At 40.1% G+C, this 17,665-nt stretch overlaps 1 protein-coding gene across 2 annotated transcripts in view; it reads right to left on the minus strand.

The window, feature by feature from the left end:
* CXCL12 (C-X-C motif chemokine ligand 12) overlaps window positions 1-17,665 on the minus strand; it is an 88,654-nt gene that overhangs the window by 54,728 nt on the left and 16,261 nt on the right. The window contains exons 2-3 of one of the 2 annotated variants that reach the window (XM_088459784.1): window positions 9,398-9,515; window positions 6,792-6,878 (exon numbers count right to left, since the gene is read on the minus strand). In XM_088459784.1, the coding sequence (XP_088315910.1) occupies window positions 6,792-6,878; window positions 9,398-9,515 (205 nt within the window). Of the gene's footprint in view, window positions 1-1,203; window positions 6,879-9,397; window positions 9,516-17,665 lie in introns of those variants that run through there. The other variant, XM_088459783.1, reaches the window with a different exon arrangement.

Below are 17,665 nucleotides of genomic sequence, written 5' to 3' on the forward strand. Positions count from 1 at the left end.
CTTTATAAAGGCCCTTGGACACTGAAGTCCCGATTCTATATGGGCAGGGCCATGTACATAAATCCATGTTCATTATCAAGATCCTATTAAAATTATGTTTTACAAAAGAGTCTATTGTGGTTCTCTTGGCCATAACAATAGAGTAATAGTGCTATAGAATGTGAGCAAATCTTATTTCTGGATCTTATTAAAAATACTCTAAAAATAACACAGATACCAGAATACTGAAGTCATATAAAAGTGTCTACAGAAAGGAAGTCATTTTGTTAGCCTAAGTGTGAACTGCTTGACAAATTGTTTTCTAGAAGTGTCCATTAAGTATCGGTTTCAGAGATTCTGGAGTTCTGCATTACTGTTGTTCATACAGTATACTGCCCCCTGTAGACATTACTATTGTTGTTATTATTATTATTATTATTAGAAGTAGTTATAATATATTTTTACATGGAGACTTTCTTTGGGGGTAGGTGATACATCTGTAGCTGAAGTTTCTGGAAAAAATATCTGAGTATTCAATAATTCAAGCATTGGTGCTTGGCTGTCATAGACACAGTACAAGTATTTTAAGATAAATTATATACTGTACATTCTTCTTCTTTTTAAATGCTTACCCCATTGAACATTGTGTTGCATAAGTTACTTTTCTGTTTATAAAAACATTTAAAAGTAACATGTTCCCTCAACAACATAGGAATACTGTCAAATGCATTCTGCTTTTTCTACTGATTATTTTTTCCTAAACATTTCTGGGGTACAGTAACATAATGTATTGCCCTTATTAGTTTGGTATTTATTTTTCTAGCACTGGCCTGAAAAGTTTGAATGACTATGAACAAAGAAATTAGTTCACTCTTTTACAGATGGTTGTGGGATGGTGTTGAAGTAGGAAATATACCGGTTTATAGATAAGTATGGCTTTTTCTTACTTTGTTTTCTCTTTATATGATTTTTAAAAATTCTTTAAGGAAAAGGTCAGTTTTTAGTATCATACAGAATTTTGTGTGATGAATGCATGTTGTAAACAATTATTTATTAGTTGAGCTCATAGCAGACTATTGTATAAATTAGTAAAGCTCTTCTGTTATAGAAAGGACACGGATTGAGCAGAAATCTGCAGAAAACAGAAACAAGATTAACTGTGATGGGAGGAAGGAAGTTTCTGGGTTAAAAAGACAGACACACTTTAGAAAGCATGAGACAAGATTAAAAATAAAAAAAAGCATTTTATTGCTGTCACATAATATAAAAAAAGAATAATGTGCGATTTTTCATACAAATATAAAAATATATAACATATTATTTTATAACATTGGATTAATACTCTGATTAAAAAAGATTATACCTATTTACAAAAGAATATTTCATGAACCTCGTCCACTGCACTAGCCAGCAGTTTCAGGGTTAAAACATGTCTTTCGCGGTGATCGTGTATTATATACTACATACGGTAGGTATTCCTTCAATAAAACACATATGATGGCATGTTGTTTGGACTGTGTTGCCCCAACCATCTATTACAGTGTGAGATCTGCCGCCTACTTTGAATTACTATGTTGAGCGTACAGAAATATGAGGAATGGCTGTACTGGCCCGCACACAAGCAGCTGATGAATCTCTTGTTCCAATCACACTAATTGCTCGTGGAGTTTACAAAACATTTCAGTTTTTGGTTTACATGAAATTACATTCTTTCCATATTAAAATCAGAAACATGCACAGATATTCAACTGCCATTGTTCATGTATAGATCCTGAACTCACGCCCACATTACCCCCAGAGGGGCAGACATTATAGCACCTAATCTAGAGAAGGTACAAGCTATTTCGGAATAATTCTTTTACGAACTCCTAACAGTAGTTAGTAAACTTGGCATCTCTGAGAGGCCCAGCACCATTCAGTGAAGATTTATCAAATCTACTAAAAAGGAGGATTGGAGGTGTTGTCCATAGAAACCAATCAGATTATAGCTATCAATTTAATGTCTGTACTAGATAAATGATAGCTACATTATGTTTGGCTGCTATAGACAAGACCTCCACTTGCCTCGTTAGAAGTTTTTATAAATCTCCCCCAAATTCATCTAAACCATTCTGTGTCTTCCCAATGACTGTGTTGAAATCTATGAGAACTAGTTGGCAATCTAAGCTGGGTACACACTGTACAATATATTGTATGATATATCATTCTGACATGGATCAGGTCAATATATCATACACAACGTATAGTGTGTACGCCCGATCCGTTGTTCACAATGGTCGTTCATCGCATCATACCATCTGCTGTTCTACACAGCAGATGGGACGATGCAATCAATGTCGCGATGATGTTGCGTGAAGTATGTAATGACATATTGTGCTGTCATACACCGGATCGTGTAGCGTGTACGGCGCGTGCAATGTATTGTTACATCACATTGCACCATCGCTTTGTCACACCATCATATGATGTGTACCCAGATTTTAGAGTGGACCTCTCATTCCCACAGAAATCGTGTTTTACTAAAACATATATTAAAAAAATAAAATCACTATAGTATTTACTTTTTCATTCCTCATGTTAAAACAATGTCTTACTTTCCTGACCGAATCCGAGATCCACTCATGAACTTTGGTGCCCTTGAATAATGCTAATTTAACCTGACAGGTCTATTCTAATCGGTGCTTGTTTCTCAGCTGCCCAGGCGCAATAGAAAAGTTATTTCTAGTTTTAATTCCTTCCTCGTAAAAAATAAAAACAGGAAGAATAAAACATGGAGAAATAACTTCATGTTTGTACACTAAGGAAGAGATTTTGCACAATTTTGATACAATCAGATCCAAGAGCTGGAAGAAAGCATGGCAGACGAGATAGAATTGCTGAACACATATATATTTAAAAAGGCAGCTGACACAGTGGCGTAAGGCCGCAGCAGTAATTTGCAGAGGTAACCAAGTTCATGGCAGATATTTAGAAAAATATGACCCTATATAATTGATAAAAAAATACATATACTGATAAAAACAACAGAAAAGGAGTATGACTGCACTCACAATTCTGTATAGATAATAAACATCTGGCTATTCATCATGGATGATCATCTTGTGGTTCGGGGTCTAGTCCCTTTGCTGCCAGTAAAATTAACCGCACATTACTTGGTAGTTAACATGTTAAGGGGTTTCAATCACTCTTTGGTTCCTGGCAGTCTAACCTCAAATGTACCTCTGGGGCATCTAATTTATGCACCTCTTACAGGGCTGGTATCTTTAATTAAAGCAAGGCCCTTCACACAGGAGCACACATATCCTGTAGCAAGGTCAGGGGGCAGTAGAAAGATGAAAAGCAGCCCATTGCACAAAGTATCACTACAAGGGAAGAGGGGGGTATGATTCCACATAGCTTCTCCAGATTTATTTATATGGGGAGGTGGGAAGGTAAGGGAGCAATGGGGTTTTGTAGCAGCCAAGGGAGAATAACCAGATGGTCTTACATTCATTACTAGTAACCTTTTCCTAGGGTTGCTCAATTAAGCAAAGTGTTACAATGCATAAGCCTTGCCACACTGGAGATGCAGGTGACGTTTGCAGATCTACTTCATGCTAGCAAACAGCAAACGTCATTCACTTTGTATGCGAACCTGAACTAAGCTTATCTGATGCCTCATATACCAAATTATAAATACAGCTGCGGCTAGATTAACAATTAGAACAGTTTGTCAGACTAACAATTAGGGTTAAGGTAAAGTACCAAGATGACCTGCGGTCATTGTGGGCATGTAGTTTTATATGCAAGGTGCATTTACACTGTACCTTTATTTCTCCTTATATCCTGACTGTAGCTTTGACCAATCTGTATGGTTAGGTGTGCTGCTGTTAAAGTATGGTATAAGTATCAGCAAGATGATGAGAGAAATAGTTTAGTATCAGATGTCAATTCACAGTTGTTTACCAAAATACATGAGAATACCATTTCATAACCAAGATGCCCTGTGACATATATGATCTCTAATGTACTGGGAAGTCATTTATAGTGTACATCCTTTATTTGCTGGCCATACACAGTAGAATCCAGGTGCTCAGCCCAATAGCCAGACAGCCAGATTTCTGTCAACTTTAGTCTTATATGTGTATACACTTCAGTGGACAAATCTAAAAGGCCTAGCTATTCCTGACCATTAGCAAGAATGAATAATGCCTGTGTCTGTATATATGCAAAATTAATTATGGTTATCGCAATAAACATCTTGCGAGCTTACATCGGAACCTTGCACTTAATAGAATCACCCTCTTATTCTCCATCCTGACCAATGTCTGTTAGAATCCGATCAGGCGATCAATCTATTCTGATTTGTTACCACTTAGATCTAAGTCAGCAGCATACTTAGGGGAGGTGGGATGTATGAAACCTTCTAAAGACGACAAGTAGAGAAGTTACCCATAGCAACCAACAAGCTTGTATCATTTTATAGAATGTACTAGATAAATGATAGCTAAAAGATGATTGGTTGCTTTGTGGTATCTTCTCCACTTGTCCTATTTAGTAGATTTGATACCTCTCCACCTTAACGTATAGACATATAAGGTATGTAAGTGCCGAGTTTAATGCTCGGACAAATAAAGCTGACACTAACCTTTCCCATTCATAATTTCTGTGCACATCACACATCCCTTAAGGTGGGTACACACCAGAAAGATATATCTGCAGATCAACTGATCTGAAGATATATCTGTAAATGATTGTCTGCAGCAAGTGTACGGGCGGCTGGCGGATGTGATGTGGTGCAGATATATTTGCCATTGGCTGTGCTGCACAGCCGACGTGATGTGTGAAAGACGTCATTCATAGACATATCATCTGTTCACACTGGTGGGCAACACGCCCACAATATATCGACTGTTCAATTGAAAGGCCGATATATCGGCCAGTGTCTACCACTGTTAACCCTAAAGAAAAAATATTGATTCATGAGGTTTATATCGAGTCGTTTTCACATTTATGAAAATACTTGTATTTTTAAAATACAGTATCGATTGTAGAGTATAACATTGTACTTTAATGTGTGTGCTATCTCTGGGTGTTGCAGTGTCAGTCACACAGATAAATCACAGCAGCTCCTTTGATGCGATAAGAAGTGAATAGATATAATCGTCAGTTTTATTTAGGTGGCATCCTCATATCAGGTGGCTCAATAATAGGAAGAGTAGAGATGAGGTTCTCACCTAACCTCCTGGCCCTCACTATAGCTATCCTCCAAATGTAACATTCAATAAATACATTATAGCATGTACGACACATGTTTTGGATGTAAATCCCGTACAAATGTATTTTCTACTTTTCTGAGGTGAGAGGTAAATATTATTATTAGGTAAGTTATTTCTGTGAAGTAAGTGCAGCTGTATAAATCCGACGCAGGCTGGAAGACTTGTAATGTAAAAGATGGGGTTTGGTTCATTTAAGAAGTTAAGGTAAAATGATGCGATAACGGATATGTCATAAGGGACAATGGTGTCACGTTAAACATCCCAATTACTAAAGGCATCCCTTCCTGTCTGTTAACAGTGGACTCGGATGACTACAAAGCGATGACTTGTCTGCATGTGTTTGTATTATGGCACTTGCCTGTTAGATTTAGGCATAAAAACAAGGCCAATGTTTTGAGGCAGGTTAAAAAAATATTCTTAAACCCCAAGAGGCAGCTGGAAAGGTCTTTGTGCGGTCCAGGGCGAACGGGGCCAGATGCTGACTGAGTTTCTGTGAACCTCAAAATAAAACATAAAGGCAGCTGGGAAATCTCATAGGACGAGGGTGGGGAGGAGGCGGAATATTCTCTTTTTCTTTTCTGGAACTCTTTGGAAAGAAATAATCATATTGAATCACTAATAGGGGATAAGGACAGTGGTGTTTTCAACCCCTTTAGCAGTGAATGACTTGAAATAATTATAGTAGAAGCTTATTAAAATATTATTTTTTTAGAATTACTCCACATGAAAAGTGTAGACACTCATTGACAAAATGTTGTCCACCATTTCCGGTAGTTTTCAACATGAAATGAAACTAGCAAAGATAATAGTACCTTGTATGTCCTTAATGGAGTATTAAAATAGGACTGACATTTTTTTAAGTCACTAGACTTACAGTAAACTGCTCAGTAATGTAGATACATGTTGTATCCTAACAGCGACACCTTTAAAATGCAATTTCTTTGTAGGCTATTTTTTGGTTACAAATACCTCAGTATGAAAACAGTGCCCATTGCCTATATTGTATGAAAGTAGTAACCCAGGACTCACTAAAACATTAATATACCGCTAAGTGCAAGGCATGCCCCACCCTCCATTATTCACATTTCATTAAGGAAGGACAGTTACATTAAATGAAATAATATATATATATGTATATATTTATAGAGAGAGAGAATCAAGAACGGTTACTGGTGCTACGGAGGCTCTATGCTTGAAAGACAATTATAGTGTGTGATAACATCTAGCCCCCTCTAATGATAATAGAGCTCACACTGCTAATGTCTGAACCTTGCAACATCAAGAAGCTAAATGATTTTACTTGTATTCATTTTTTTTGTTTTGTTTTGAGGCTCCGCTAGGACACAGGCTGTGTCAGGTATTGCTCATTGGGACGTCCCGGCATTGGGAAGGATACCCACTCAGTCTCTGGGTACCATGTGGGTTCTTACAAGGCTCAGCATGAGATACATTACAAGATTCCGGGGTACAGGCATATGGGTGCCCGTGGAGGTCATGTCTTAACACATTTCATGCCGGGGGGTGGAAGCTGCACATCTGCGGATGCCTGCTTACTTGTTCAAAGCTTTCTCCAGGTACTCCTGGATCCATTTAATCTTGGGGTCCAAGCAAATCTGTTTCCCATTGTGCTTAAGACGAGCCCTGTGAAGGATCAGGGAATAACAAGATAAGAGGAAGAGCTACAGGTAGGGAGAAAACAATAAGTAGACAGAAGGACAGTTTACCAAAATAAAGAATTTGCAACAAGTAATATAATGTTTCTATCATACAGCTATTTATTGGTAAATCACTGTTATTAAATAATTTCATTACCTGCAAATACACAAGGAAGGACAAGAGCAGAATTCTGCCACATTTTAATAAATACAGAAAGCAATCATTATTTCTGCTCAGTAGATCTTAATTACTGTTATATAAGGTTAAGAATTATTGATTATACAGCCGATGATGAGGTCTTTAAACTCTGAAAAAAGAATGTAAATAAGTAGCTATATTGCATGGGATGATATAACGCAAAATATGCACATCATGCAGCGTATGGTAATAATAACACAGAATATGCACAACATGCAGCGTATGGTAATAACGCATAATATGCACATCATGCAGCGTATGGTAATAACACATAATATGCACATCATGCAGCGTATGGTAATAAGGCATAATATGCACATCATGCAGCGTATGGTAATAACGCATAATATGCACATCCTGCAGCGTATGGTAATAACGCATAATATGCACATCATGCAGCGTATGGTAATAACACATAATATGCACATCATGCAGCGTATGGTAATAACGCATAATATGCACATCATGCAGCGTATGGTAATAACGCATAATATGCACATCCTGCAGCGTATGGTAATAACGCATAATATGCACATCATGCAGCGTATGGTAATAACGCATAATATGCACATCATGCAGCGTATGGTAATAACGCATAATATGCACATCCTGCAGCGTATGGTAATAACGCATAATATGCACATCATGCAGCGTATGGTAATAACGCATAATATGCACATCATGCAGCGTATGGTAATAAGGCATAATATGCACATCATGCAGCGTATGGTAATAACGCATAATATGCACATCCTGCAGCGTATGGTAATAACGCATAATATGCACATCATGCAGCGTATGGTAATAACACATAATATGCACATCATGCAGCGTATGGTAATAAGGCATAATATGCACATCATGCAGCGTATGGTAATAACACATAATATGCACATCATGCAACGTGTGGTAATAACACATAATATGCACATCATGCAGCGTATGGTAATAACACATAATATGCACATCATGCAGCGTATGGTAGTAACGCATAATATGCACATCATGCAGCATATGGTAGTAACGCATAATATGCACATCATGCAGCGTATGGTAATAACGCATAATATGCACATCATGCAACGTATGGTAATAATAACGCATAATATGCACATCATGCAGCGTATGGTAATAACGCATAATATGCACACCATGCAGCGTATGGTAATAACACATAATATGCACATCATGCAGCGTATGGTAATAACGTATAATATGCACCTCATGCAGCATATGGTAATAACACATAATATGCACACCATGCAGCGTATGGTAATAACACATAATATGCACATCATGCAGCGTATGGTAATAATGCATAATATGCACATCATGCAGCGTATGGTAGTAATGCATACTATGCACTTCATGCAATGCATTGTGGTAAATGCTTGATTATTTCCTGCAAATGGGTACAGGCGAAACACCCTAAGGCAATTAAAAAAATCTACGGAGGCCCTTTATAAAGAGAAAGGGTGGAGCAGATATTTGAGGATGGTCTTGAGTAGGAACTGTAAATTTTGCAGAATTTTGACAAAATGATGTTTTTCTGTGCATTGTGAGATTATTATAATAAGATAAAGGGCTGTAGTACTTGCATTTTAAGCAGCATGCCTTGTTACTCTGAAAGCCACTCCAATCTATCTATAATGTTTTGACCATGCATTGTTTATGACATTTGAATAATCTAGCAAACCTGAAGATGCTGTAGGCTACGTGTTTTATCAAACCCCCACTAGCTATCTCTGTTATCCAGGCCTCCAAGCCTTTGAATTTACAACACAAGAAGGACTGAGCCAGGGTTTCAGGATGCAGCTGATTAGACAAGCTGCAATCATTTTCTGGAAACTGTTCTTAGTTAAATAAACAACACCATACAGGACCATGCAAATGCTTTGAAGGACTCAAGCTGGTCAGAACACACAAGTGATATTAAAGCTGTAAGAGTGATAACAAAATAGATGAATTAGCAACTAACCTTACATAGAAGAATTATTAGAATTACCTATTTATACAATGGCAAAATACTATACAGCATTTACTTAATGTCTGTCACCCATTATTATTATATTTGTTAGCCATTATGGAGACCAAGAATGCAATATGGGTATGGGTCAAATAGGAGAAATATAAGGAAACGTAAAATGTTTATTAGATATATAAACACAGGTGAAACAATACAGATAAAATGAACAAACCATAATTGGAAAATGACGGGTGTAATGCTCACTGTACAATACCGTAACACGCATGATATATTATATATATATATATATATATATATACTAGTATTACTTGGTACTTACACAATCTGCAGAGAGCAGTTGGTGGTGGAGAGGATCTTCAGGTGTTTGATGTTGCTCTTGGCCACGTTGCTCTCATAGTATCTGCAGGGACATCGGTAAGTCAGGCTGACTGGTTTCTCTGTGGGATAAAAAGACAAACATTGAGACTAAGACCCCTGTGTGGAGCACGGCCTGTACACAACAATTACTCAGCGCTGCACGCTTTGCAGTTCTATGTTGGAAACATTGCATGGTTGATGTTTTCTTGGTTACAGATCAGTACAGGTTTGGATTTAGTGTCAGCAGTGTAAAAGAACAACTTCAAGTTTTTGTAAATGCAGATGTGACCTCTTGAGCAAGCTTGGTCTATGTGAAGCACATTACCTTTGTAAGGTATTTATTAAATTCACTAGTGACAACTGCTCAACAAGAAGGATCAACAGCAAGATGTAACTGATATATCAAGAGTTATATTTTATTATTTATTAAAGGGCAAAAATCCTTGCTGATAGTGAAAACGGCTGATTTCTCCAGCAATAGTGATTTTTCTTGCTTAACTCAATACATGAGAAATAAACCCCCCAGTGTTAGCGCTAACAACCGCAGGCACTAACAACCGCAGGCACTAACAACCGCAGGCAGTATGAGGCACAGACTTTTCTCTTCCATATGGAGGTTTATGTGAAAAGTTGGTGATAATAATAGATGAAAATCATTAACAAAAATGTTTTATAATTTGAACAGTTTATATATTTTATTTTATAATTTACATTAGTGGAACTGGAATCTCAAACCCGGGCTTTCAGCTCCAGTGCCCATGTTCCTGGCCAGTATAGCTAGGACATCTGACTCAGCTGCTAAGCAAAACATTTATCATTTAACAAAAACCATCACATAGGGTCATGTTAAGAGAAGGGTGGAGGAGGGGGGTACATGTGCAGAAGCATTGACGTGCATCCAGATTTGCAATTTGCATGAGGCGCACTTTGTCTGACATTGGCCACAAAAAGGCCACTCTTATAACTTTACCACATTTGCCTACTCTCAGGAGAATATCTGGGAAGTTCACAAATGTCAGGGAGTTCTCCTAGACTCTATCGCAGGGATGGGGAACCTCAGGCTCGGGGGCCATATCATTTGGTCTGGCCCTTAGAGCTTTTTTCTGCTACCCTTATCTGGCTAGCAGGGGGCCTAGAATGGCACCCTGCAGCCATAATCTATGCAGCAGTGCCACCTGGAGCGTCCTTAGGATGCGTCAGACGGTCACACCGCTGCCCTTACAGCTCCTGGAGCATCCTCAGGATGCTCTAGGCATTGCTGTAATCACCGGCAATTGTGACCCCACCCCTGTATGTTGTCACATGGAGGGGGCGTGGTCTGCACCCGGCCCGCAAATAATGTTGTATATATCAAAATGGCCCCAGCAGTAAGCCCTGCTCTATCGTAAGAGTGGACCATCCTGCCAGGCCTTGCACACTTCCCTAGTGTAGTGGGTGTGGGCCTGAATGATGTGATACATTACCGTGCCCACCCTGGGTGATGCAGCGAATTGTGGCCTTGCACAGGCAAACGCATCATCACACCTCCCCCCTTACTTGCCCCTAGTACCTTCCCTCCGACAGATGACCACACACATTGTTTACCAAAATAAATGTTTTTCATTCAATCAATTTCAATTGCATTGGACATTGAGGTTGTTTTCAGGACACACACTGCAGCACTGGACAATTGCTTACATATATTACAAATACAATGTGATGTGCTAGCATTAGGCACACTGTCCTGGAAGAACTAAGGGTATAGTGGTAGGGTATTCTATTATCCTGTACTTTTTTAGAACTGTATAATGCTGTACTTTTTTTCCCCACTTTTTATAGAAATAAATATGACTAGTCACTCTGAAAGTATGCTGTTTTGAGCTATGTGCTAACTTGGTCACGAGACTACTGTGTTGTATGAAAACATTTTGGAAACACAAATTAAATGTAAAACAAAATATAAAACTAATTATCATCTTACTTAGAATTTCTTTTTGTGATACATGACAGCTCCACATGTTATTGGAAAATGTTTCTTTAGTCACAAGACTCAACAACACTTCTAATTTAAAGACTACAACGCCCTTTATCTGTGCTTACAGTGGGGAGAAATGTCAGCCTACACATAAAAAACCCATTAAGCAAAAAAATTGCTGTAACTTCTGTAAAGTGTCACAAACATGGACGCAGAGCTTTAGTTAGTGCAGGTGTTGGGCACTAATGTTGGGGTGAGAAAAGACACCTGGGATATTTGATTTCAAGAAATGCCGGCAAGATTAGAGCAGGCAGTAAGTTCATTGTTTTTGGAGGTGGGGGTTAGAATTCAGACGAGATAACGGGACAGATAAGTCAACACTTAGCTGCACTGTTATTCTAGTTATTATAATGGTTTTTAACCTCAGGCCACATATAAATCTATTCCTGGAGGTGAGGAAGATAAACCATGCAAGGGAAATGGAAGATTTAACTACTGAACAAAGGATTAACCCCGTTTGGGTCAGATCGACCTAAAACACAAAGCCTAAACCATATGCTTTCAAAGAATGAAGTACAATTAATTTAAACATAACTGTTTTGAGTAACAATAACAAAGTACTACTGCCATTGTGTCTGTATGCCTGGTACTAGGTTCTAATCTAAGAACTGGGTAGACTTAAATAGTAAGTACTGTATTTATACCTCATTGGGGTATTGCCTTAATGATACTGAAGTCTTCATCTAGGGATTCAGCTTGTCAAAAAAAACAAGTTCCCATTTTCTGGCCTATTTTTCAATCTGCAGCAATAAGGCTGATATTTGCAGCAATAGAAAATCACTTATCACCGCGGTTATCAATAAAATATCTCCAGATTACTCAGCTGCCTCAGTGATCCTGGCCATGAGTGTTAAGGCTTCATTTACCGCTTTGTTGGGCCAAGCTTGGAGATGTGATGTTCTGGGTTGTTTGTGGACCCGGGGTGGTAGCAGGAGCGATCACAGAAGCAGATTTAAAAATAAAACTAGAATTTTTAATAAGTGCTTGAGTAGACATATTATGGCAGTAAATAAAAGTCCAGGAATATATAATGTGCACAAGAGTTCTGTGGTGGGAGTAAAAGGGTTAATGTCCAAGTAGAAACAATTAGAGCTGTCCAGGTGTGCAGGTAGTGAAACTGAAAATAATCAAGCCAGGTTTGCAGGTAGTGAACTGAAAATAAACAAGCCAGGTATACAGGTAGTGAACTGAAGCGCAGGATGTCAGCAGGCTCAGGCACTCAGGTATGGGCAAGGGTGATGGAGAAAGCGGGGTAGTCCAGTGGGAGCTAGGAGCTGACAGGCAGACTGGCAGACAGCGAATTCACAGGAACAGGAAAGCACAGAGAACTCCCTCTCAGCTAGGCTGAGATACACGTTGCACTGGCAAAGAAGGAAGGCACTGACCCTTCCTAAATACCCCATGCCGTGCTGTTACTGGCCGGAGGGAACATGTGACTCACCAGGATTGGCCAGCCGCATCACATGGCCAGAAGGCAAGATGGCGGCGCCCATGCCAAACGGAATGGAGACGCCGCCAGGCCTCACCAGCGCAGAGTGACAACAGGGCACAACAACGCGCCCAGCCAAAGCCCCCCGCCAGACACCAGCTCCCGCCACCAGACAGCCCGCGCCACAACGACCTCACAGGTAACACCCACCTAGCACCATGCTGAAATACCCTGGCCGTGACAGGAGATACATGCATATATGAGATGGCAGTAACAGATTGTGGTGGTACTTGTACAGACACGATCCTTGTCAAATAAGCTTTCCCATGCTTCAATAAGGAAGTTCTCACCGGTGGTGACGCCTTAATAGAAAGTAGATGGGTCTTTCAGTCCTTTAATAAACAGATCTCTTATTTAGCTAACATTTTAACATCCACTGAACTTAGAATATAAGTTTTACTGTATGAATGTTAATAAGTAAATATATAAATGGTAATAATAATAATAACCTGTCTAGTATAAGTTAGAAAAAAAACGAAAATAAGTGTCTGGTTGATTTTATTTAGGTGTAAATTCTGCACATAAATGCAATATTTGTAAATTAAGCATTCAGGCCCTGATTCAGAGCCGGATGCTCTGACAGAGTGCTTGCTCTGAATCAGGGCGTCTTTTTTTTTTTTATGTAGCGGCCTCCTGGCTGCTCGCATAGCTGTGCGTTGCCACCCACAGCTAATGAGAGCGGCCAGGATGATGGTCGCGATGGTCAAGACCATCGCGACCATCAGGCTTGCAATGAGACCCTTGTGGTAGGGTCTCGAGGCCGCAAGCCCCAGAGAGCTTTCGGCTCAAACAGAGCCGAAAGCTCTCCCACTGACATCACTTGTGATGTCAGTGGGGCCGCCCCCAAACAGTAGGTGTTCTCATGGGAACGCCTCCGTCTGGGCAGCCACCCCCCCGGCCCGCCCACCAATGGGGGCGTGCTGTCACTCAACATCGACAGCACGCGCCCTTTGGTGCGAGACCGGGAGCGACGGATTGCCCGTAACTATCCGGGTCTCGCGCATGCGCACAACGGAGCCGGCTCATTTGTGCGTATGTGCTCTGGGCCACCATCGACCCGGATGCGAGCGCTCAGCGCTTGCGACCGGATCTGAATCAGGCCCTCAGTCTGTAAGTGTATCTAGAGGTCCTCTCCAATACTGCTAATAACAGAACAATGGCTGGACCTCCTCTGCATAGCACATGTGTGTGCCATAACATCAAGTACTTCTGTCACTGTACCAAGTTTTAGCTGTCAATGCTCCAGAACTTATACATATTTCATGGTTACTGGTCATTTGTAATTCACATTTTCAAATAAATTATTAGCATTATATAAAATCTGCATGCAGACTAACACAATAGTTACATTTAGTTTGTGTCAGCATGTTGGTAGACTGTCTATATGAAAGGATAAGGGAATCCTGGTCCTGGATTTTACTGAGAATGAGGATTTTCTGGCCCTAGCCCTAACTGAGAACGAGGATTTTCTGGCCCTGGACCGACTGAGAATGAGGATTTTCTGGCCCTAGCCCTAACTGAGAATCAGGATTTTCTGGCCCTGGGATGATTGAGAATGAGGAGACCCTGGCCCTAACTGAGAATGAGGATTTTCTGGCCCTTACTGAGAATGAGGAGACCCTGGCCCTAGCCCTAATTGAGAATGAAAGTGACCCTGGCACTGGATCTGAGTGAAAATGAGGAGACTCTGGAGAATGAGGATTTTCGGGCACTGGCCCTGAAAGAGAATGAGGAGACCCCTAGCCCTAACTGAGAATGAGGAGACCCCTAGCCATCTGAGAATGATGAGACCCTGGCTTTGGCACTAACGGAGAATGAGGAGACCCTGGCCCTACCTGAGAATCAGGAGACCCTGGCCCTGATTGTGAATGAGGAGACTGACCCTGGCCCTGTTTTTGAGTGAGGAGATCCTGGCCCTGTCCTAGGAATTGCTATTGACAATCATTGGTAGTAACCATTGATGGTAGATTTTTTTGTCCTTGAAGGTTCTCCACAATCAATGGCAGGGAGCACGGCAATGTTTTTTATTCTCCTGGTAAAGATCCACCCTCCGTACCTCCCAAACAGTTCTGGTAATTGAAGGTGTAAAGCATCAATGTTTCTCCATCAATGTTTCTCCAGCAATGGTTTCTTGGGGGTACATTTACTACAGGTCGATTTTAATCAATTTAAAATCAATCAAAATCGATTAATATCAATGTTGTGTTTCTGAAGCTAAATCACACATTTACTAATACTTAAAAAACTAAATAAAAAATTGTCTGTTAGTATATGTGTGAGTAAGCCCCAGAAACCCAACAATGATTTTAATCGATTTTGATCGATTTTAAATTGATTAAAACCGATTAAAATCGATCTGTAGTAAATATACATCTTGCCATCAATGAAAAGCACGGATGGCATTATCAATGGTTAACCATTCGATGCCCTTACCACTGACTGAGAATGAGGAGACCCTGGCCCTCCCAATGTTTGTCCACAGCTTTGCCTTCCCAAACATTTCCAGAAAAGCAAAGTATGCTACAAACATTTTCAACTGTGTTTGAATACTGATCAGTAGTAGACAGTGTCCCAAGTCTAAAGCATTTCCAAATAGTAATCTGAGCCATCAGCTTGAAGGGCAACGATCATCCAAACATAACTTTCAGTTTAAACTCGGCCCTGTGTTGTGTACTTAATTTTCATTCTCTGAGCCAGTTCTTGTATGAGACAGAGCTTTGCTTTCACTCTCCTTCCTGGTATTTTCGGTAAGCCCATTTAAAGTGAATAAGGGCCTGAATCAGAGATGGACGCAATGCCGATGTTTACGCAGTTGAGCGATGATCGGTAAGCGCCTGAGTCGCACTGCGCATACATCAAGTTTAGTTTTTGTTGTCGCCCACAGTGAGGATTTATTTGCAAAGCAAGTGACAGGCACGGACTGTTTGTGGGTGGCAACGGGGAGATGGTGACTGAAATGCAGGCTTGTCTCTGCCTCTGCCTGCGACTGCGATACCATATGCAGTGAAAATGGCTCCGGTGTCTCGGGTCCGCAGACATTCTGCATGACCACAGGGCTACTCCAAAGTCTGATTATCGACTGATCTGCAACAGATGCTGCATCTTTGTACGCAGTCGCTTGGATTTGCAAAGCCACAGGTGGGGATCTCAATACAAATCCAGGCTGCTGCGACATTTGCTTATTTGCATATTACAAATTCACAGCTGCGATGGCATTAGCCTACATCTCTGATCAGGCCAAGGGCCAAAGATGTTTGCAATTGTGTCAGTTCAATGCAAGGTGATTTCTGATATTATTGCTAATTACCTAGTGTCAAATTAACCATATCTGCAATGTTATATCATTAGAAAAAAGGATTTGAATGTATTTTTGTCATGCTTGTCATGCCATGTTTTTATGGTTAGCTCGATCTTCTTGTGCAGCAATAGCTGCTATACCTGATGATTACATCAAAGTAACATTCCGCAAATAGCTGTGTAGTGTTACATGTGTGTATTGAGAGCTCACTCACTCTATTTCCCCACTGGATGTAAATGGCAAACTACAAATGCTTCTCAAATCCAATATGATCCAATTTATGCAGGAAAAAAGTGACCAACATAACAAAAACCATATTCAAAGTCAAACTCTCCTGTCAGCAGCAAACAAAATGATACAGTTTTATAAGCAAAAGCCCAATGATGAATTGCTAAACACAGGCAACTTCAAACAGACGTTGTCTATAAATGTGGAACATTCAATGGATATAGCCTTGCACTACGTCACGCTATATACTACTGCTGATATGCTGCAGTTTATTTCCATCATGAAGCTTCACTTCTAATTAGCATAGATGTTTTTAGTAGGGCTATGTATTAAGTTGGGAAAAGCTTGTCTTAACTTTTTTCCAATTTATTTAGAGATTTATCAGTTGCTCACCTAGGGGTAAATTTACTAAAGTTAAATTTTTTTTCTGTGTATGATTTGACATTCCATTTGCATTAAATTTTCATTCAATTTTGCATTTGGAGATTTACTAAAGGCAAAATCGAATGTAAAATCGGACATAAACCGAATTTCACTCAAATCCCACTCAAAATCGAACATCGGAAAAACATCGGTACTTTTGAATGGCTCCCTCCATTGAAGTCGATGGAGAGACGCAGGGTAACTAAAGTTTATTCTGCGGTTGCCACCATTGACTTCAATGGAGGGAGCCGTTCATTGGCTGAGAGAGGCGGGGGCTGACCTCTCTCAGCCAATGAACGCTCAGATACGGCTCTACAAAGGGTAGAGCCGCGTCTGAGCTCTTCATTCGGGAGGTAACAACCATCGTGGTTGTTGCCTGTGGCGTCGATCGTGATTCTCGTTTATTTATTTTACCAAGACCATGGATGCCTGCAGGGAGAAGGGGACCAGTCCAGGTAATGTAGGTGAGTATGTGTGAGTGTGTGTGTATGTATTAAAACTGTACTATCATGGTGTGTGTGTGTGTGTGTGTGTGTATTGTGTTTATTTAAACATTTCTTTACAGGTGAACTACAGGTACCAGCGGGCCCTTAATTCCTCGCATGTTGGTACTTGTGGTTCTCCAAGTACCAGCATGCAGGGGAGGCTTGCTGGGACCTGCAGTTCTACTGTAAAGACAATGTTTATACTCTTATTTTTTTACACTACACCTACACTATCAACACGCCACCCACTGCCCAGGGGCGGCGGGGATAGCCCCAGGCTTTCAGACTAGGTC

The sequence above is a fragment of the Taudactylus pleione genome, unplaced genomic scaffold (assembly GCF_031769625.1).
Source record: "Taudactylus pleione unplaced genomic scaffold, aTauple2 ptg000935l, whole genome shotgun sequence".
In the NCBI taxonomy this organism is placed as follows: domain Eukaryota; kingdom Metazoa; phylum Chordata; class Amphibia; order Anura; family Myobatrachidae; genus Taudactylus; species Taudactylus pleione.